General features: G+C 40.9%; 1 protein-coding gene across 1 annotated transcript in view; it reads right to left on the bottom strand.

The window, feature by feature from the left end:
• Nucleotides 1-13,112: 13,112 nt before the first annotated feature.
• Nucleotides 13,113-21,754, bottom strand: part of fhl3a (four and a half LIM domains 3a) — a 32,857-nt gene continuing 24,215 nt past the window's right edge. Inside the window, exons 3-7 of the mRNA XM_086217997.1 lie at nt 20,214-20,378; nt 18,277-18,451; nt 15,815-15,984; nt 15,534-15,720; nt 13,113-14,662 (exon numbers count right to left, since the gene is read on the bottom strand). Of these exons, the coding sequence (XP_086074123.1) occupies nt 14,511-14,662; nt 15,534-15,720; nt 15,815-15,984; nt 18,277-18,451; nt 20,214-20,369 (840 nt within the window). The 5' untranslated portion in view covers nt 20,370-20,378 and the 3' untranslated portion in view covers nt 13,113-14,510. The remainder of the gene's footprint in view (nt 14,663-15,533; nt 15,721-15,814; nt 15,985-18,276; nt 18,452-20,213; nt 20,379-21,754) is intronic.

Genomic DNA, 21,754 nt, shown 5'->3' with positions numbered 1-21,754 from the left:
CTCTCTCTCTCTCTCTCTCTCACTCTCGTCTTTTTCACACTCATGTTCTCCACTTCCATGTTTTCCAAAAGAAATGAATGGTAAGTCTTTTGAGTATATGGGCGCCCTTTATTTGCCAAGATCCATAACACTGAGTGACTTCATTACCTCATTTCGGCCTCTGGACTCGACCTCGGGGAGAGCATCACGTCAGAGAGCACCAATCAGATATCAGTCAATATTCCTGATGATCAGCTCATTTGAGAACGGACGAGCGTCTCCTAAAATGTTAAATTAATAAAAATGAAATGAAATAAGAAATTACACAACCGGTACATTTGAATCAATTTTATGTTTATTTATCTGCTGGACTCTTCATATGTCAACGAGCGTGTACCTCCACTACATCGCTCATATTCGAAACCAAATATTGCCACTCCAATTCAAGCGAAACTGATTTATTCCCATTTTCTTACGCTTCTTATGATTTGTCAGACTCAACAGGTTTGATTTCCAAGAGCTCTGATCCACATCTTGCTGCCGTCATCACCAAATGGATCTGGCTGGCGCACCATCACCTGGAGTGTGTTGAAGATTGACTGTCAGATGTGATTGATGGGTCTGAAAAACCGCTGGCGAACAGAGATTCAGTTGAAACGATCCAAAGGTCAAGAATGAACTTTCATGCTCACGTTGTTTGTTCGTGCTTGTATACACTGAAGGAAAAAGTCATCTCAAAAGTACCAAATCCTCATTTTGCACGGCAAATTCATGCGTGTGAAAACTTCAGCTTCAGTCTCATTTTAGAGTTTTCTTTCAGAGCTAATAATTCTTTTCTTTTTTAAGTTATGACGTACAAGTTTGACAATAACATTTTTGCAATTATTGCCAAAAGGGAAAAGGCTAAAAAGTAAAGGATTCATTTAACTGATAGTGCTATTATCATTTCGATAAACTGTTATAGATGCAGTGTAGTAATACACTCCTTCTCGTGACTATAATGCAACGCAAAACTGTTATCAAAATAATAATAATAATTGTGATAATGATATCATGCTAATGATAATAATGATAACTATAATAACAATGTAAATGGTCACCAGGGAGCTCTGTGTATTTGTGAGTAACTGAAACCTGTTAGAAGAGACCAGATGCCTCGGAGATTTTCAGTATAACTTCAAAAACCATGAGGAACGTAAACCCTCACTCTTTATTTGAATTTTTCGGCTCCAACTCTCTCCATCCTACATCCTACAAGCTCTGTCAGATTGCAACAATATTGTCTTTGTCATGCTGCTCTGTTTCATTCCACAGCAAAGCCTCAGTGACATAATCCTTGCTAAACTCCCTAAGATGTTCTGTCAACAGTTGGGTACATGAGACGTCTGACTGGGGTACATGAGGCCACGACTTCTCGGTGGTTATCATTAACTTCCAGCGGTCCTCCCGGGATTCTTTCCTCTTTGAAAACGTTTCCAGCTCTTTAAAGATGGCCTGCAGTAAAGTCTTCCTCTTGAGCTCTTTCTGTGGGTGAAAATCTTTGGGAATCTCCAAAAAGAGAATGTCTAATATTCAGTAGAAAAAATATAATTAACCTCAACTGCCTGACATTGTTGATCAGTAACAGTTATCCATGAAGTATCATTGATATAAACAGCCTAACAGCAAAATATGAGGGAGAAAAAGATGCTGAACATCTAACAGAGGTATTATTACTGCAATACTTAATATATACTGCCCCCTTTTGTACATAATCAGCATCGTCTGACAGTTTTAACCGCATGGTCTGAAATACAGTTTTTTCTTCTGTGCACTTGATGAGCTAGCTGCCAAAACAGCACTGCCATGGTGCTGCATGACTCCCGGGTCATTTACTCACCAAAATCTGTCTTCTCATGAGTTGCTTCTACATATGGAGGCGCATATAAAGATTTTTGACTAAATTTGTGTGATAGTTTTGCTCTGTCATTCAAGTCTAACCTTGGGTTCAAACTTCAAGGGAATAGATGATAAATTGATAAAATAATATTTTTGTTTTTTCGGATTTTTTTTTTGTATGAAATTCCGCAGAGCAATTGCGTTACAGTGATGTGCTCAGGAGGTGGATATGATTCCTATGTATTCTGTAGATTTGCAAGGGAAAGCATTGACCACTAGAGGGTACTATAACTGCATAAAACATGAGCTGTTTCAGGTAACACTCTTTATCACTGTTCATGGAGGTAAAAGGCTTCAAGGACATTATGTGTGACAATTTTTGGAGATCAGGACTGGGACCTTTTATTTTTTAACCTCATTACGTTTTTGAATTCTTCACAGGGGAGATTTATCGTGCTTCTTTCAAAATCTGCTACCACAACAATGTGAAAAATGTCTTTCCTGTGCGACCTCGCATTTGCCCTTGCAAATGACGACAGTCTTGACTGTTCGAATAATTGGGTTTATATACTGACCCTGTGTATCACATCCACATTGTTGCATTTATCAATGTGTTTTTCTCTCTTCACAGAACTGATAATGATTTTAATTCCATCCATTTTCTTCCGCTTATTCCTGTTAAGGGTCGCGGGGGGGCTGGAGCCTATCCCAGCGGCCGCCGAGAGGCGGGGTTCACCCTGGACAGGTCGCCAGTCCATCACAGGGCCAACACATATAGACAGACAACCATTCACACTCACAGTCACACCTACGGTCAATTTAGAGTATCAATTAACAGAGTACACTCTTGATGTCTTTGGACTGTGGGAGGAAGCCGGAGTACCAGAGAGAACCCACATAGGAACAGGGAGAACATGGAGACTCCACACAGACAGAGAGGAGCCGGGACTCAAACCCGGAACTTTCTTGGTGTGGGGCGACAGTGCTGACCACGACACCAGTGTGCTGCCTGATTTTGATTCATCTGAAACAATTTGCACCTTCACTTTAAGCTTAATTCATTTATGCATTTACATTATTATACTGTTAACAATAGAAATAAACCCCCCAACTTGTCCCAAAAAGCCGACTGTGTGCTCAATCAGATTTGACCCTTTACCTTCTATTCAGAGTGTGGAGGGTTACACAACTGTTTCTCAGTAGGCGGTAGGTCAGGTATCATGTAACTGGTTTAGTTGTGGAGGACAGTCAAGGCCATGAGACCATTTGTTGAACTTTACAATCCATGATGCTCTAAATTAGTAGCAGTACCAGAGATGGTGCCTCTTTCACTTTCTCACCTAATAACAGTTCATGACAGGTGCTAAAAGTCACTCAGCTGTGCATTAAAGAGCTTGAATGTAGTCTAACGTAAGAGACGCGCTGCACACGGCCCTCCCCCCTCTCTGATTTACCGATGTCATGAAGTCGTGTTTGAATGTTTTACAGTCATCCTCCCTGCCCAGCTGTCTGGAAGAATATTTCCAACATGGTAGTTATCGATGTGTTTATGGGGGACAGTTGGACATCTCAAACACTCGATCGCTCGATGAAATGTGATTCATGTTCATTTGTATTATTTGGGGTGGGGCAAGTACTCAAGACCGCTGACAGCCTCCACGAAGCCAGAGCTGCTCCTCCGTTCTTTTGTTTGGTTGGCGTCATGACATGATGTAAAACCATACTAGAGGCTTAAGACCTTATGTAAAATATATATATATATACACTGCATATATATATATATATATATATATATATATATATATATATATATATGAATAAAATAAATGAAGCGCTGCCCGAAAACTCCTGCGTTACTCTGTGTTTGTGGTTGCGGTCTAGGAGCCGGGTCATAAATATATATATATATATATATATATGTATATATATATATATTTATATATATAAATACATTGCTTCTAAGACTTTTATTATAAACCTTTTAAACCTAACAACACTAATAACACTTAGAAAAACGCCTACAAAAACCCTACAGGACTTTGTAAAAAAAACAAAACCTGATGGTTTCCTGGAAAACTTGATTTGTAAAAAATCTATTAAAAACTCTATTTCTTTGCCTTTTGTAACAGATAGAACAACATTTGCCTCGGCCCTATTGCCCTTTTTTATTCTTTTTGATGAATCAATAAACATCATGTTGCATCAGGCCTACACAGAATAAAGACAGAACGGCATAAAAGATTGATTTGATTCTGTTGTTTGCAGTTGAATTTGGTTGGACTGATATAAACGATCGACAGAATAAAGATGAATAAAATAATAAATAAGCTGCTCATGACGCAGTAGTTTGACAGTGCTGATGGTTACTTAGTAAAAGTGAAGTGCAGAGGTTAAAGACTTGTGTTTTTGCGAGGATCATTTTGTATATCGACAGAATAAAGATGAACCGTGTACAAAAATGACGTCATTTTTGTACACGGTGATGTGATTTGGCACCGGAGTCGGCGCTGTCGTCGTCGAAGGATGGAGCCGCGGTTTCAAGGTCCAGCCTGACTCACTCATGAGCAACTGGTTAACTGAACAACTCATTTTCATGGTCAGAAACAATCACCCAAATCATTTTAAAGCCAGAAATCCACAACAACAACAAAAAAACAACAAAAAAAATGAAAGGAGAAAAGCAACGGCTTTGCAAGAAACTGCAACCTTTTTGAGACAAATTTTTTACCACACCATGCATTATGAAAGAAAAAGAAATTCCTTTTCCTTTTTTTTTTGCTGAAAAAGTACATAAAAGGTGCTTTGACTCTTAATTTTCTCCATGTGTGCCCACAAACTGTCAGATTTCACCGTCCTTGTTGAACTCTTGATGACAGGCATGAGACAAATTTTTTTTTTTTGTCCTGACCATAATTCTATACATTCCTGTGTGTTTTTAGGGCGATCCAACCTTAAAAAGTCATGGTCATCTTCATCTATTCATCTTATAACATTTACATCTTTGACAATGTCTTCTAGACCTCAATCTCAATTTCCCTGTCTGAGTAAATCCTTTAATATCAATAATTTCATATGGATAATCTCAAGATATACAATTTCAAAATTCCTGCCTTGGTCTTTTTTTTTTTTTCTTTTTTCTTTTTTTTTCTCAGTGTCAAGTGAGTCAAGATCAGATCACCCTTTGGCAAATAGCTGGAGAGTAGCTGAAGTATTTCAAAGTTAAATATTCCTGATGTTTGGAGTTACAGTCAGAGATAGTCATACCACTCCTTCGACTGTTTGAATTCCATGAATCTCGTCTCCAAACAGCTGTTCCACAGGGCTGATCTTCCGACATGGAGAGCAAGGAATTATTAAAGAAAAAAAAAAGCAAAACCCACACCTTTTAAATGTACCCCTGTTTCACAAACCCCTCGCAGATTCAACCACATCCAACAGTAGAAATACTTTCACTGACAACAAGCGATCCCGCTGAAGCAGAAAAGTAATTAAGTGGTTTCTCATTTCCTGTCAACAGCTTTGGCGCTTTTGATCTGTCTTTCAGCAGCATGCCCACTGCACTCACCGCTGGCCTGATTCTGTCTGCCGTATTCTCTCTCAGCAATCACCGGAGATGCACTGAACTGTGATCTGTGCTCCATTGTTGTCTTGACTCCTGTTACTGCTTGATACAAGTTGTTTCTCCACCCTGCCTATTGCAGTTCGAAAAAAAAAAAAAATCCCCATTACCTCCTTCTCACCCTCAGACAAGCTGACGGCTCTTCTGGGAGACAAATGCGCAACTCAACATGTAAGTCAGGTGAAAGGTTAAAAGAAAAATATCTGAAAAACAGAAGAGAGGGTACACAGAATTTCTGCGTGTGTGTATGTAACTCTTTCAAAGAATTAATACCAATCCCAGAGTGCGTGGATGTTTGCGTGAAATTACAGTAAACAAATACACAACTATTGGGCAAGAAAATAGCACATAAAAAGGTTTTACTGCACATTTATGGCATTGTATTTCATACGGTTTTCAACAGGGTGGGCGAAGATTGAAACCACAGTCAGACAATAGATGAGGTTAAAGTCCTTTTTCCCCCAAGGATGTTCAAGTCTGCTTTATAAGAATTCATCACATTTTTCTGTTCCCACATTAATAGACAATTCAAAAACACTTCAAACCCATAAACGGGTAAATATGAATGAGAAAGACAGCGGAAGATTTTGCAGTAGAATGTGGGAGTTTGCAGTGTGGTGCCTTTTATCTGCAAACCATCTATACGTAGAAGTGTTTCCACACAATTTCTCTTGGTGGTTTTTTTGCACATTACAAGACATGCCGTATCCATATTCATCTGCTTGTTTAAACAGCACCAGGATCTTTGCCAGAGACCCAGTTGTCATCAGGCAACCCCGGAACTGGAGGGATTTTATTAAGGGAAGTCAGATAAGAGTGTGGACGCGTCTAACCCCGAACCCTGGAAAAAAAACGAGGCCTTGTTTTCCTGCTGAGACGGCTCATTACAAGACGATACAACAGCTTCCCACAACCAAGCACAACTCCTTGACCTCAGATGGGAGTGAATGGAGAGGACGAGTGCTCGGGCCAAGCCGCAGAGGCAAACTAGAAACCTCGCCAACGAGCACCAGCTCCACAACAGATGCATGTTGTTTTTTTCCTTTCTTCATCCACATCACACGGGCCCAACATGAACCACTGCAGTTGCAACGCTGTTGTCTTGCCTTCTGTTATGACGCTACAGCCGAAGCAACAGAACAAATAAAGAGGAATTAGCTTTTTTATCTCTTCACTTGTCCTCTAAATTCTGTGACTGATGGACAAAAAAAAATAAAAAATTCAACCAAAAATGTGTAACTCAGGTGAGTGCAGAGTGAGTAACAGTGATCTGTCAGTCAGTGGTGTAAATGTTCAGAGTTGTGTTTGCTCAGCTTGCGTTCACCGGGATGAAGACATTTAATTATCAGTTTAAACTATGAACTTGACAAGCTTTGCAACTTAATTTCATTCCAATTTTTCATCACCCTGATTCTCCAGCTTCTCCAGTAGCAAACATGCAGTTAAGTAGTCACTGAGGTATGCTGAATTACCAATGAGAGTATAATTTCTCAGACTTTGGGGTTAACCCATGTCTGCTGAGGTTACATATTACAGACATGGCTGTGGTGGACCAGAACACTTTGTCAAGTGGACAGCTAATGCTAAACTGAGTAACAACACGGGCCAGGGGAGCCGAAACCATGGAAATGTATACTCAGGTTTACATTTCAACATTGACAGCTGTGGTCATCTTCATGTTCCACAGTGGAAAACATTTTTGTGTGTTCAAGTCAATGTCATGTGCTTTGTCTTGATAAGAAGCTCTTTATTTTAGTCATGTTTAACTACATAGGTAAGGGGGAGACGGCGTCCATGATGCGTATTTGGGACTTCAGGGAAAGGGAACAAAAACTGTCAGGTCTGCTGTCTTACGTCCAACATGGGTGTCAAAAGCATTCTTGGTCTGGTTCCTCAGGTTTTCTGGAAGGGAGACTCGGTACTGTTGAACATCTTTAACAAGTCTGCTGACATTCTCCTGGAATAAAAGATGTGTGTACAGGTGTATGAAAAACATATTTTCCATTTGCTTAGCTTACCACGGCCTTATTTTCCCCCATTAAATAAACTTAGACAAATGGTGGCATTCTGGAGAATTTTCTGTGGAACATGATGAATACTACAGCTAGCGACCAGAAAAAATGGAAAAACCGCTTTATTGATGTACGTTTCCGTTTACGTCCCTGTCACAGTCACTTTGACTTTCAAAATGTTTTCAAACTTGAATTCCAGTGGATATTTGAAAGATACTGGTAGAAATTCCCTCCAGACAGTCCTGAGACGCAATATTCATATTATGTGACAGTGACCTTTGACCTCTGGCCACCAAACTCTTTTCAGTTCATCCTCTTGTGGATGTTTGTGCCAAATCCCTGAGATATCACATGAACGGGAATGAGGCAGCCCTACAGACAAAAAACCTGGAAACATACAATGCCATAGTTTCCAGGTTGTGGTGTTTTTACAGAATTTATACATTCATGCACTTCTATGAACTTGTATTCTTTATGAAATATTATTGAGTTCTGTGAGATGCATAAATGTATAACTGCTTTGTGGTTTGTTTTACCAAAAAAACAAAAAAAAAATTGTATTTTGTTTCCACACTGGCAAACTGTCCCTGGGAAAATGTTTGATTTATGCATCAAATAACCGATTGCTTGGTGTGCAGACGGCAAAAGTCAGTTATCATGATCATGTGAGCTGCTCTATCCTTGCCTTGGTCCCGTGTGGTCTATTGAAACTCCATAAAAACAATGAAAGATTTAATTTAAGTAATCTGATGCTAAAAAAGTAAGTGTGTTTCACATGAAATCGGCTACTTTGGAACGAAATATCTTAACTAGATTTGTTTGAAATGACTGATTTTATTACTTCCACTAGGAGGTAATGTGATCGGTGCCACTTGTCTGGTTGTATTTTAACAACAACATTGGGTAACAATTGAGGCATATGAGGCTAATTTCCACCAAAGCTGGTGGAGGGGTGTAGTATGAACCCATTGAAATGGGGGCAGAGCCCTTTAACAGTTTGCTTTGCTGAGGTTACCTTGGTGGAAGTACAGTATTTGCTCTCTGAGTCGCCCCCCTTTTTTCCGTTAAGTCTTATCAAGTAAAATGAGGTCCCCCAGCCGCTGAATTTACTTATTTTAAGCTTAAGCATGCGTATCGTGTGGCCTTGAGACAAGCAGGGCTTTTTGCAGCGTATACCCACCGCTACCACGTCACTCATCACAGGTGTGTTTAATCATCAGCAGGTGAGACGCCCTTGACAAAATTATTGCTTCTTCCAGGTGTGTTGGTTCTTCCTGATGTACTCGGAATACATAATGAAAACACGGGACCTTGCATTAGTCTTGTCCTCAGCATGTTAAGAGAAACTGTTGAGACATTTTGGATGTGTTGCTAGCTGACTCATATGTTGTCTAGACGATACACAACACACAGGATTGACCTTTACACAGCAGACATAGTGGCATGAAATAATGGGTAAACACAGGTGTTGCTAGTTGCAGTGATAAATGATCTGTAACGTGTCTTTACAAAGGTTTGAATTCAGCAGTCATCCTGGTAAAGTTGTTGTCTTGTTTTGTTTTTTTGCTTTTGATACGTTTGAACACAGAATAACGTTTGGGTCCCTCTAAGAAGGGGACTGGGATAGCTGATAAATGCTACGTTCAAGGTAATGATGGGAATCAGTACATCTGAACATTTCCCAGTCTAATCTGTTGGTAGGACCTCTGCTGCTCATCACTTCAAGTCAATATTGTTAAAAATTGTATGACTTGATCTGTGCACAGACAACAAGGGAATATACATAGATGTGCTGCCAAACAATTATTGTTTAATAGACTCCCTGAAATTGCGGCACAGTGGTGCAGTGGTTGGCAGTGCTGGTCCGAGTCCTGGCTCCAGCACGGGATCTTTATGTGTGGAGTCTCCATGTTCTCCTTGTGCCTGCGTGGGTTCTCTCTGGTACTCCAGCTTACTCCCACAGTCCAAAGACATCAAGAGGGGACGAGGCTGATTGATACTCTAAATTGACCGTAGGTGTGACTGTGAGTGTGAATGGTTGTTTGTCTCTATGTGTTGGCCCTGTGATGGACTGGTGACCCGTCCAGGGTGAACCCCGCCTCTCGCCTGAAGGCAGCTGGGATAGGCTCCAGCCCCCCGTGACCCTTAACAGGATAAGAAGAAGAAAATGGATGGATGGATGGACTCCCTGGAACAGTTCATTAAACAAATTAGAAGCTCAATGCTCCAAATTTTTCTTCAGGTTTAATGGGGATAAAACTGAAGGACGTCACAAATGGCAGTTTTAAGTTATTAACAAAAAACATAAAAGGCATTAGACAAAATGTAAAAACAAACAGGTCCAAAATACTTGTCTGACAGTGGCCGTTCCAGACCAGTTCTGGAATAAGCGTCGTTGTAAATATGACAAAAAGGAGGAGGGGGGATTCCTTTTATAATCATTGAACTAAAGTGTCAGAGGAATATTTAGCCAACAAGCAGATTAGACCCTGGTCCATGATACAGTTCGTTAAAAATGTAATATGTTGCACATTAAAAAAGCCTCTGTTCACACATCAAACCTGTAAAGGAGAATGGAGCAGAAAATTGTAACCCTGGAATCCAAGTTCCTACTCAGTTGGATGCTTTTATTTTGAACTGCACACAAGTGTTTTTACTTATAGTAGATGATTAGGACTCTTTGGCAGCGGGGGAGGTTAGGACGGGAATACACAGGGTCTTACAACTTCTTATAAGTAGTAATTCTCATTCCCTTTCAACCACGCACCCTGCATGCTTTTGATGAATTCACGCTCCTGCACACCTGATTCAAATGAAGGGATCGTCATGCTGATAACATTGACTCAGGTGTGCTGTCACAGTATGAAATGTGCAGGTAAAAAAAAAAAAAAAAAAATAGAATGCATGATCACAGCGAAGGGTTCTAGTTTATGAAATAATTTAGGTATATAAAATAAATCAGTCAGCTCCTGCTCATCCTTTAACTCCTTCCTAAGAAAAGGGCGCAAGGGTCCTTAAATCACTGCACCAGTCAGGACACACAAGTAGATAGACTCTGTTGCTTTTCTATAAAGTGTCAGATCGAAATACATCTTTTATGTTATGAAACATCCAGACCCCCCAGGTCATCCAGGACAGATTTATTGAGTGCGCTGAGTTTGTTTAGCTTTCTGTTTCTATGCTCAGAACAAGCTGCCTGAATACCGGAGCTCAGTTAAAACAATCAGTGTGCTTTTTAAATCTCTTCTTACGTTGTTTTAATTTCTATTGTCCTTTAAATGCAATGACCAAACCCTATGCATCACATATGCTGTACATGAACCATAAATATATCATATTCCTACTCCAGATTTTACAAAGCTTAAGCTATAAGACTGTTCACCAGGATTTGTTAGATTTAAACAATAATTACAGCCCATCGCATTCACTGTGGACAGAGAAGCATCAGCGATAAGTTGCTCTGACTGGGCTGTAAAGTGAGACCAGGGCAGGATAGACATCTGGCATCGATATGGATGAGGTATGTGCTAACCGTCCCTCACTGCTGGTTTTATGGATCAAACTTTCTTTAAAGCGTCGGGATCTGAACCTCTTTTAACATCATGCTATCAGCCGGATTCCTGATACGTTTTATGGACTTTACAAGTAGCCCTTCCCTTCACTATTCAGGAGCAATGATTCATTCAGAAGTGCATAGCTCCCATGTAGACCTACCTGCATGTGGTAACAATTCATGACATCTTTTGTATATGCTCAAACCCAATGGAGCTATGAAAATTAATGACACAAAAAATACAAAAAAAGAAACGTTTCATTGAAAGTGTTCATCTAAGGCAGCACAAGCTGATTCGGAGTTGATATTTGACGTGACGGTTAAAGTCTGAATGAACGCAGCACTGAATGGAGTAAAAGGAACAGTGGTTGGTATATCTATGCATGAAATGTCTCAAGTGACTTGTAATGTTCCACATTCAGTAGCCTGTAAACTATGACTTGTGTTGTTGTTGTTTTTTTATAATAAGTAATGTCACCGTCTATTAGGCATGATGGCCACAAAACACAAGTCATTTACAGGATGTTCCGGTGAAATGTGAAGTCAAGTATTAGATATGTAAGCCTGATATCTGTGTGAAGCGACACACTTCTTGAAATACAATTATAGATCATAAATGGGAGATTGACTCAATTCTGCAGTCACCATTGCCTGTCTGCATGTCAGCTAACAGATAGTTAGCACACAACATTGGCATGGTGAGTGTTGCCACTGGTTTAATACAAAAAAGGTGTAGCCATGGCGTTTATCTCCACTGCACTGGGCCGAAGGTTGAGGTGTGTTTGGGGTGTTTGTGTGTTGGCAACGACCACACAGCACAGTGTTGGACAAGAGGGAAAATTAGCATCACATGTTGCATCATGGCAAACTGTGATTAATACTGATTTATCACTGGAGACAAAAGCCTACGCACATAGCAGTTAAAATCTGGCCCAAACGTGGCACGCATCTGTTGGAAGGTCAGTTCTCTAACGGCCCACATTTCAGCTTGGTTGATGGCTTTGACCCATAATGAGTGTGGTTCTCTAAACTGAGCTACAGGTCCCCCTTATATGGTCCATATATAACCAAATTCAAGCTCTCTTCATTAGAATTTAGGCCACATCTGGCCCACACAGCATGTGCCAGAACCTGAGTCAAACCTGGCTCATTAAATTTGGCTGTGCTTGTCCCACACAACACTTGCCAGCACCGTAACTGAGCCGTAAGTGCCAAAAGTTTCCGAGATTAGGCCCAAATGTGCCTGCTATCTGGGAGGTGGATGACACTGTCCTGTGTAAAAGGCAACAAGGGAGTGATGCGGTTTGCAAGATGGTGTCATACACAATCAATTCAGGGCTCCTCTTTCTGTCAGACTCGTCCTGTTTTCTAGAATTGTTGTTGGGGGACCCTGAATCTCTCTTTGATACAAACTACATGAAACAAAAGGACTGAATAAGATACTGTTGCTGTGAACCAAAGAGATCAGGAGGCAGTTTTAAATGTCATGTAATGGTGTGTACATCTCCACAGCTCTCCCTACGACCCTCTCTGCTAGCCGTCACCTCCCAGCCTGTGTCCTCCTTCCAATAAATCCAAAGAGACTGTGTATGGATATGAGAACCCCCCCCCCCCCCCCCCCCCAGTGAAAGTGCCATGGAGCGACTCCAGATGTGAACATCCTCCTTCTCTTCCTCTCTTCCCTCTCTCCCACACTCTTTTCTCTCCCACTTCCACCAGCAGTCACCCCCTCCTCCTCCCCCCACGCAGCTATGAGTTTTCCATTTCCTTTTTTGGTGAAAAAATCTGAAACGGAGGCAGGGAGGAGGACAGTTAACCAATGCCAACAGGAGAGTGTATCTGGCAGTCTTTATGTGTGTGCTTCATCAAGGTGACGAAACAGTCGACTCAGCATAAACATCAGTGTGTGTATGTATCCACACTCACGCCCGCGCACACGTACACAAGCGTTTACACCATTGTTATTGTACAGTCCCCTTCCCTCTCTCAGACATACGCAACACATCACATCTTGTTCTTTCAGATTCACACACTCTTTATTCCACACTCACACACCATCTTACCATTATGTGCATTCTGGATTTACACAAACACACTGGGATCTTTCCTAGAAAGACTTCTCAAACCCACCAGAGAGGTTTTCTCTGGCTTAGGCAGCGAACAGAAAGTTATGACCTCATAAACCAGTAATGGAGACTTCACTACAACCACAAAGACAGAATATAAAACCATCCAGATCAGTCCATTTATTTCATAAAACAAACAAAACTAGGTATTGTAGCATTTAGCCATATCATGTGATTTACAGTAAGGTCTTGTTGTTAACGCCTTTGACGGGCTATTTTCCATTTTAAAATGCATATTTACCAACTCTGACTCACCAGCATCAAAGCTGAAATAGTGAAATAAAGTAGTTGTTTTTTTAATAATTTTGTCACATACATGTTACAGACATACAGGAACAAATAGTAACAGCGGTAACAGTAACACAAAAAAAAAAGACTGACAAAGGAAGACATGCATACTCTGGCATTACATAAAAGTAATGCACTTCAGCTTCTCTAGGATTATAATGCCGGCTCCTTAAGCAATGGTGATAAAAAAGATTTATTACAGCAAATCGAAAGGGACATACAAATAATGTAAATGTAAAAATAAGTGTCATTGCAAAGTTCATTAAGCAGATAAATGACAAAAAAGTGGTCTGTGTGTCTTGTGCCATGTAGCCTAGTTTGTATTTATGTGCACATAACATGGTAGCAAGAGAATATCTAGTCCAAAGTGCAAATTACTTTTATTAATCATGACTACAAAAGACTGACTACCTCACTGAAAGCAATATCAGCACACAAAAGATCTAATGTTCTTCTTGTTCTTGTTTTTTCTGACCTATTTGGTAAAATTGCTTTAATTTCTGCCACCTGTCTAAATCACAGTGTCACCCCTCCTTCTATGTTATTATATACAGTAATCTGTTCAAGATCCATAAATCAAGTCATACATTACAGACACGTGGAAAAGTAACATTCAAAATACAATAAAACAGCAACACCACCGTATTTTGAAAAGGTTTTATAAACAATAATGTCTAATCTCTCCAGAGATCAACCTCTATCTGAAATGGAAATTTTAATGGCATAAAATATGAAGGAATAATTTTGCAAAGTGACTCGCATTTTGCATTTGTTTGGCTCCCTATTACATAACATACAGGTAATGTTACTCTTAAGGCACTTGTTAAAGAGGAAATCTTTTGGTTCATCGAAACAATGCAGCATCAAAACAGGATTTTGCGCACTGGATGAGACATTTGTCCAGACAGTGATCAAGAAGCTGATCTTTGTAAAAATGACCTGAGAGGCAGCATTTGTTAGCCTGGGTTACCTTCCTTGGTACTGACTCGGGGTTCTTGAAATGCTGTGATGAAGGGTGAATGTTAAGTCAAGGAAAGGGGCGAGCGGTGGGTGAATTATAGGTTGCCATGGCAGTCACGACACAGGATCCTCTCCCCATTAGGGAAGAAACCAGCACCCACCAGAGAAACCGAGCACTCGGAGCAGGTGAAGCAGGGCTGATGCCACTGGCGCTCCTCAAACGAGATGTACTTTCCTCCTCCAAAACCTAAGACAGACGACAAATGACATTAACTATGTTGAGCTTTGATGGGGCTACAAAAAGTGTTAATTAAGAAAAAATACAAGTTTAATTTTCAGTGGTTTGCTTTTGGAGGATTTTTTAAGAAAATTCAACAAGGTGACATACAGAGTACAAGACTCAACTGCAATGATTACAAAGATTTTCTAAGTCCTGTTCCGCCTGAAAAATTCATCCCCACCCTACCGTGTCCTCAACTTCGACAAATGGCATTCGCAGCTCTGACGGCTCGGCTAGTACTGCTAATATTAATGCTAGCTCTGTCACGCATGCACTGGAAACCCCGGAGCAGATGGTTTTGACAGTCAGGACAGTGCTCAGCTGTTGCACTGCTCCCATGGGTGTGGGGTGAGATCATGGTAACTGTTTATCCATATCTGAGTATGCTAGGTAACATATTGGGTGCTTAAGAGCCTCATTTGCCTGACCCACTGGGAAATAGACACAGTCCGCCTGGGTTTGTCCCCAGACGACACACCAGTGGCCCTACTCTGACTCTGATTGGCTACTAGTCGGTGCCTTTAGGCCTGAGGAGTGAGGTGGATCAACTGTCTCTTCAAAGGAAGAGAAAGAAAAGGTCATCTCAGAATAGACAAAAAAACCATAAAACACTGATTTATTTTTGATGGAGGATTTTGTGAGGAAACTGCAGTTTTTTTTTATGTACTGGGCTTACATGTACCCCAGTTCAGGAATTACAAACCCACTGCATTGGCTGCCAATCACATAAAAAAAAATCTTGTTAAGTTTGTGTTCGGTTATTAGTCCTTAATTCTAATTCAGTATCAGAAGTCGTTCCGAAGAAAGCACAAATCTACTTCACATAATGTAATCTTGCCTGTGATTGGTTTGCTGCATGCCTCACACTTCTTGGCATACAGGCTTCCAAAGCACTTTAGGCAGTAAGGGGTGTCGTCACGGGAGGTGAAATGTTGACCAGCCAGCTGCATTTTACAGCTGGCGCACACAAAACACTCCTTATGCCACGGCTCATCTCGATAAGTCACGCCGCCTTTAGCCAGGGTCTGAAAAAAGAGACGAGACAAAGCGTCATCATGCTTCAAATACTCTTTCATGACGTAATTCCACTGCAGTTTGTAGTACTGTTGGTATACTAACTTTTTTACAACGTGTACAGCGTGGAGCGAACTTATCCTCGTAGCAGGGCACGCAGTAGTGTTCATCCTTGTCAGGGATGAAGGACTTGGAGCCAATGGGCTGCTCACAGCTGTGGCAGATGAAGCAGCCCTCATGCCATGTAGAACCTGCATACTCCAGCTTCCTCGTACCTGCAGAGGGACAGAGAGATGCCAGGGGCAGAGATGGAGACAGTAAGGAAGGGCAGTTCAGCTTTTTGTTTATCAGACATCTTTAACTCGCCGTCCAGGAATTGTAAAGGCCCTTTTGGTATTTTTTGTGGTAATTTTATTGAACTACTGAAATAATACACTTGAATTACAAGAAAGCATAAAAAACTTATTTTATTTCACGGTTTTATTTTATATTAAATCATTACACCACAGGCCCCACACTTCTTTCCCACTACTGGAAACTGGCGAAAGGCTTTACAGAAAGAGATAATGCTATTTTCCCCTTTGTGTCACCAACCAATTCATCTTCTAGCCCTTGGCTGTTGAGTTTTTTATTATACTTGCTGGTTTATTCTATGATGATGCTGTGGTTTGGGCCGACATTTTGTATGACTGCTGTCTGTAGATTGCAACATTTCAGTGCGTCAGGCTGTATGCTGAAGCGTCTCTAATCGAAAACTGCAAAAATCCCCTTCCAAACCATTCCAGGTTCTAAGCTCAGAGGAATTACAGTGGCTCAAAGAGGACCGTATTAGCATTTTGGTCTGAATGAATTTGGCACATACAAAAAAGTGAACAAGCCATTTGAGGGACAAAGGCACAAGCCTTCCAGTCAGCTTAATAAAAAACTGTATCAATGGAATTCCATCAAAACTAACAGAAAAATAAACTTCTCTCAATCTCAATCTGTAAACTACAAGTACCTCTAATACAACTGAAAAACAAAGCCAAAAGTATTCTCAATGCTGGTGGCTGTTTTGGTCTTTTGGGCGTTTTCTCTTCATTGGATTCTCTATGTCCGTCATTTTATGTTTCCAAATGGATTCATTTTCAATTTCAAAATAAAGCTTGAATCAGGTACTCAAACACAATTTGTTGAGTTGGAAGTAAATTCTTTCAAAAAGATTTTTGCCTCATGTCAGAGGGATGGCGTATTATTTTTAGACCGACCTTGAAGTTAACACCACTAAGGGTTCACCTGAGCTAGCTTTGTGCTTCTTCAGTTTTTGACCTTCAATATCTGTGAAAACGTCTGTAGTCTCATTTAGCTGCTTGTTAGAAGCTGCCGTTTTAAGAAACATACAAGCATAGAAATTCACAAATCATTTACTGGCCTATTCATCTCACAAACAAAGCCTTAAAATATCTCAAGCTAGTGTGACCAAAAACCCAATAAAACAACCCACTGACTTTGAGATGAGGGAACTGGACGTTCCAGAATTCTAACTTAATGGACTAATTTCTTTGTCATTCTGTAGATCATTGGGGAGCAAAACTGTAGCTTTGTACGGTGACCATAAAGACCTCTTCTGGTGTATGATATCGGGATGTAACTGTAGTTCTATGTGCGTATGTGGAGCCCCCTAACTACATGCCCAGCTGGCCCCCGGTATTTTGTTGCCCAGCTACAAAGTGAGAGGAGCAGCAGAGGCGTGTGGTTTTACAGGAGGCGGGGGTGCTACCTCCTGACTGTGAGTGTAAAGATCCTTTCTCAGATACGGAGGAAAAAGCCTCACAGATTGTAAACAGTGAAGACGGCTCACTTGTATAACTTATAAATGTGTGATCATAACAAATAGAAATATGATTACCTGCGAGAGAAATAAAGAGGACTATCATACTCTTCCTGCACTCTTTTTCTGTTTTATGAGTGCTGGTTAAGCTGCCACAGGGTCTGGAATAACATAGTTGCTTATCTCTTGTTATCATCAGTCTGCTGGCGGCCTGCCAGCCGTGGGGATCTGGCTTACAGTCAACAAGTCAAGCAGACTGGCAATTACGCTGTCACATTCAGCTCTAGTTGCTGCTCAATCCTGGATCCTCGCCTTCATCATCCAAGTCTCTGTCTCTCTTTCCTTCCCCTCTCTATTTTCTATAACCTCTTTCTGCTTTTTGTATCTCTTATTCTGATCTCTTCATTTGTCCCTGCTGCCTGGAGTTTGCCTTGTCATCATTTTCAAAGTTATTTGCCTATAGCTTGAAATTTGAATTTGCATACTGCATGGAAACTACAATGTGGGACAATGAAGCAAAGGCTCAGTGCGGAATTTAAGTGCTTTTTTTTTTTTTTTTTACTAAAAATGTCTTTCTACATTGAATTTTCTTTTTATACACTGAGATTTCTATATAAAAAAAACACAAACTATTTTTGAAAGATTAGCGCAGAGGGTACACGTTAAACGAGCCTTAAAAATCTCAGCACCTAAGCACCCTAGTTCCCTGGTGATCCCATGAACAAATACCTCAGCACTCTCCCGTTTCCACCCTCACCTGGCATGACGATCTTGTCGCAGGCAACACACTTGGAGGAGAACTCATTACAGTAGCAGTCGTTGCAGAGCAATGCGTCATCCTGGCTGGTGAAGGGCTCATCCGCCAAAGAGCGATCGCAGCGGAAACAACGGAAGCAGTGTTCGTGGTAGTGCCGGTCCTCGTAAAAGAGCTCCTGGTAGAAGAGCAGAGGAAAGAGGGATACATACACTTATTAAAACATTACTAAAAAATAATACATAAAACAATAAATAAAATTACTTTGGGCCTCATGTGTTGTTTGTATGTGCAGATTTGATCTTGTAGTGTGCGTCTGAACAAAACTTATGTTGCTCTCTAGTTCTTGCTTCTGCTATGAAATATTAATAACTGATGAATAAGCAACATGCTCTACTATAATTTACAAATAATAATGATCATCACGTCTCAAGCTGATAATGGCTAACTGAGATGTTCATGAGTCTGGACTATTACCTCACAACACATGTCCAACTTTTAATTTGAAGAGTTCTGCTACCTCATTAGACAACACTTATCAGCCCAGCAGGAGGTTTCCTATACCCAGACGCTGACGCACCCACATGTGCTGGAGTGCACCATCGGTATACTTAAAGGCTGGTGACTGCTGAGACACAGCAGGTGGTAATCTTTTATACATCCAGCCGATCACCGCCATTTGACCAAACCAGACCAGGAAGAATATAAACCATTGCATGTGTCGCGCTTGTGCATTGTTTCTGCTGGGTTCATGTTTATTCTCTTGCCCACGTGTGAAATCTAGTGCAGGAGTTAAATTTTAGCCTCATTTTACTGCTTTTCCTCTAAAGTTTGTGGCTGCAATCATGTAAGATTGTACTGTGTATACAGTTTATCTCTGTGTTATCTGCTTCGGTGATATTCCATTTTGCTGTTACATAGGGAGATATTTCATTTCTGTTGCCTAAAATTCCTTGTCGCACCGGGCGTCGTGTCCACACAAACACTACATCAGAGAAGGGATGACGTAGGTTTTCAGAAGTAGGAGAAGGCCATGTCCCCATTTCTCAACTCCCACGCTGAGTTGAGAAATGCACATATCAAACTTATCAGCAATCTGTGTGAGTATTTCCTCGTACCCGAGCAAAAACTCTTGAGACCATTTTTAAGGGTCGATGTAGTCGACAACCATTGCAATAGGATTTTTCACCAAATCGTGCAGCACCAGTAGAAATACACGTCATTTACTTGTAGACTATAACAGAGGCTGAATGCAAAGGGTTGCATGAGTCATGTCCCAGCACTAGAACCCCCACACATATAGTCTGGATGAATGCATGTTTCTGCTTAAAGGCCCAAGAAAGATTGTCAACAGGGCAGGAAGTCAAGAAAATGCTAACTTTATTTATCATCTGCCTGCGAGGATGTTGAATCCTCATTGGCCAACTACTCAGCACTGTAGCGTGCCACATTCCTCCACCTCCACTATGTTGCTCTTAAATGATCGACTTCTCGAGACGTTCTCTCATACTGCATTTTTACAATCCAAAATTACAAAATTAGCTCATTGGCTTTTGTAAACTTGGTGGAAATTGCCTGTATAATTACATGTTAAATTAGCCCTCTCTCTGTCTTGACATACAAAATATATAGAACACGCTTCATTTAGCAGGAATTATGCATCATTAACATGACATAACTTCTGATTTAGCAATCCAAGACCATGTCAAAACATGGTAAAAATGGCTTAACTGTGTGGAAAGCCTGAGGTCATGTGGGATTCATTCCAGTGTATGTAATGCCGAACCTAAATGCTACCAGAAACGTTTAGGTCCTAATGTTGTTTTTGTTAATTAAACAAATGAAAGACTATTTTTAAATAGAATTCTTCATGTGCTCCATTTGTCACTGGCATCCGATGGCCGCTCGCATGTCTGATCACATCAAGACGGGTGCCTTACCCTCGCATCATGGCCGATCAGCTCTTTGCACTCATCACATGTGTTGGAGAACAGGCTGTCGTAACAGGGGATGCAGTAGGGACTGTCATCTGACTGGATGTACTTGCGGCCATACAGGGACTCTTTGCAGTTGTCACAGTCGAAACGGTCAGCCATTTTAATTTTCTGTAACAATGAGACACAGAGAGGAGACACACTTGTCAGCAACATTTTCAAATCCCAACAAATCCAAATGAGGACAAAAAAGAGAGGGCTGGGATGATAGGGGAGGAGAAGAGAAAAAAGAGGGCGTCATCCTCTCCAAAACAGCAGTTGGACATCAGTATAGTGTTTCACTGCCAGTATTTATGTTGTAAATACTTATGCTTGTACCAGCAATGGGCCTGAACTCAAACAAAACATGCAGCACAAGTGGGAGCAAGTGGAAAAAGAAAGAGACAGAGAAAATGAATGAGAGAAAGTGACTTGAGAGGCAGTGCAAAATGCCTATTAACTTTTATTGCTTTGCAATGAAAGTGTAGCGTAGGCAAGAGGAGTGGATGGAAAAGGTATCTGTTGTTCTCTTAAAAACCGCATGTGGCAGATTTAAGCACCATTCCAAACAAGGTGAGATGTATTTTTTATGATTACGCGGGAATAAAGAAGTGCATCTTTCCATGTGAATCCCCCAGATGGCATACACCTGTAAATATTTATGAGGCAAGAATTTATTTGTGATTACAGCGTGGACCACCAACGGATACAGAAAGCTCACGAAGCCTGAGCCTTTTTGAGCGTTTGTATGTCAGAGGAGCCAGACACTTGACTCCTTCCATTCAACATTAAACTGTAAGTGCAGTACTGATGTAATACCATCTAAAAAATACTTTTTAGCTGCATGATTGGTCACTTGATCATGACTGAGCACACAACAAAGTGACAGAATAATATTGTAGGAGCATTACGGCAGTATCAGGTTGCTAAAACATTACAGCATGGTTGGAGGAAAGCCCAGCGATAAGTGATACGGTGCTATGGCACGCAGCGTGCACGGCTGGCTACTCATTCCCAGCACCCAGTAATAATAATCACCTCTGATATAATAATAAATCAAATGTCACACTGGCCCTGTGCTGCCTGTCTTACAATTGCATGTCTGTAAACAAGTGCAAAAACAGGATGCACAGGGACAGTTTGTACATGCATGGAAGACTAGACTGCACACACTCACAGGATGACGCATAAAAAGGACCAAAGACTAACAGCCAAATCACCTGGGATCCATCATCAAAGAAAACATTAGCCCCAGACTCTCATGTTTCATCTGTCTCAGCCCTTTGTGAGACAAAGTTCTTAATGAGCTGAGGGTGATAAAGATCCAACAGATCTCACCTGCTCACAGTCCTCATATTTAACCCAGGGACAGGCTTTTTTGCTAACACAACAAAACTTCCCCCACACCAGAGAGGCACTCTCTGCCATCCTTAATGACCTCAAGACATAAATTAGACAGCGCAAATGCTCAACAGCCCTGCAGTCGTGAGTGTTATTACGAAGGTCTG

This window comes from Aulostomus chinensis, chromosome 11 (assembly GCF_037954235.1).
Source record: "Aulostomus chinensis isolate RoL2024-O1b breed Wild chromosome 11, RoL_Achi_v1.0, whole genome shotgun sequence".
Classification (NCBI taxonomy): Eukaryota; Metazoa; Chordata; class Actinopteri; order Syngnathiformes; family Aulostomidae; genus Aulostomus; species Aulostomus chinensis.
Note: the sequence above shows the minus strand (reverse complement) of the source record. Positions and strands in the feature narration are given on the sequence as shown.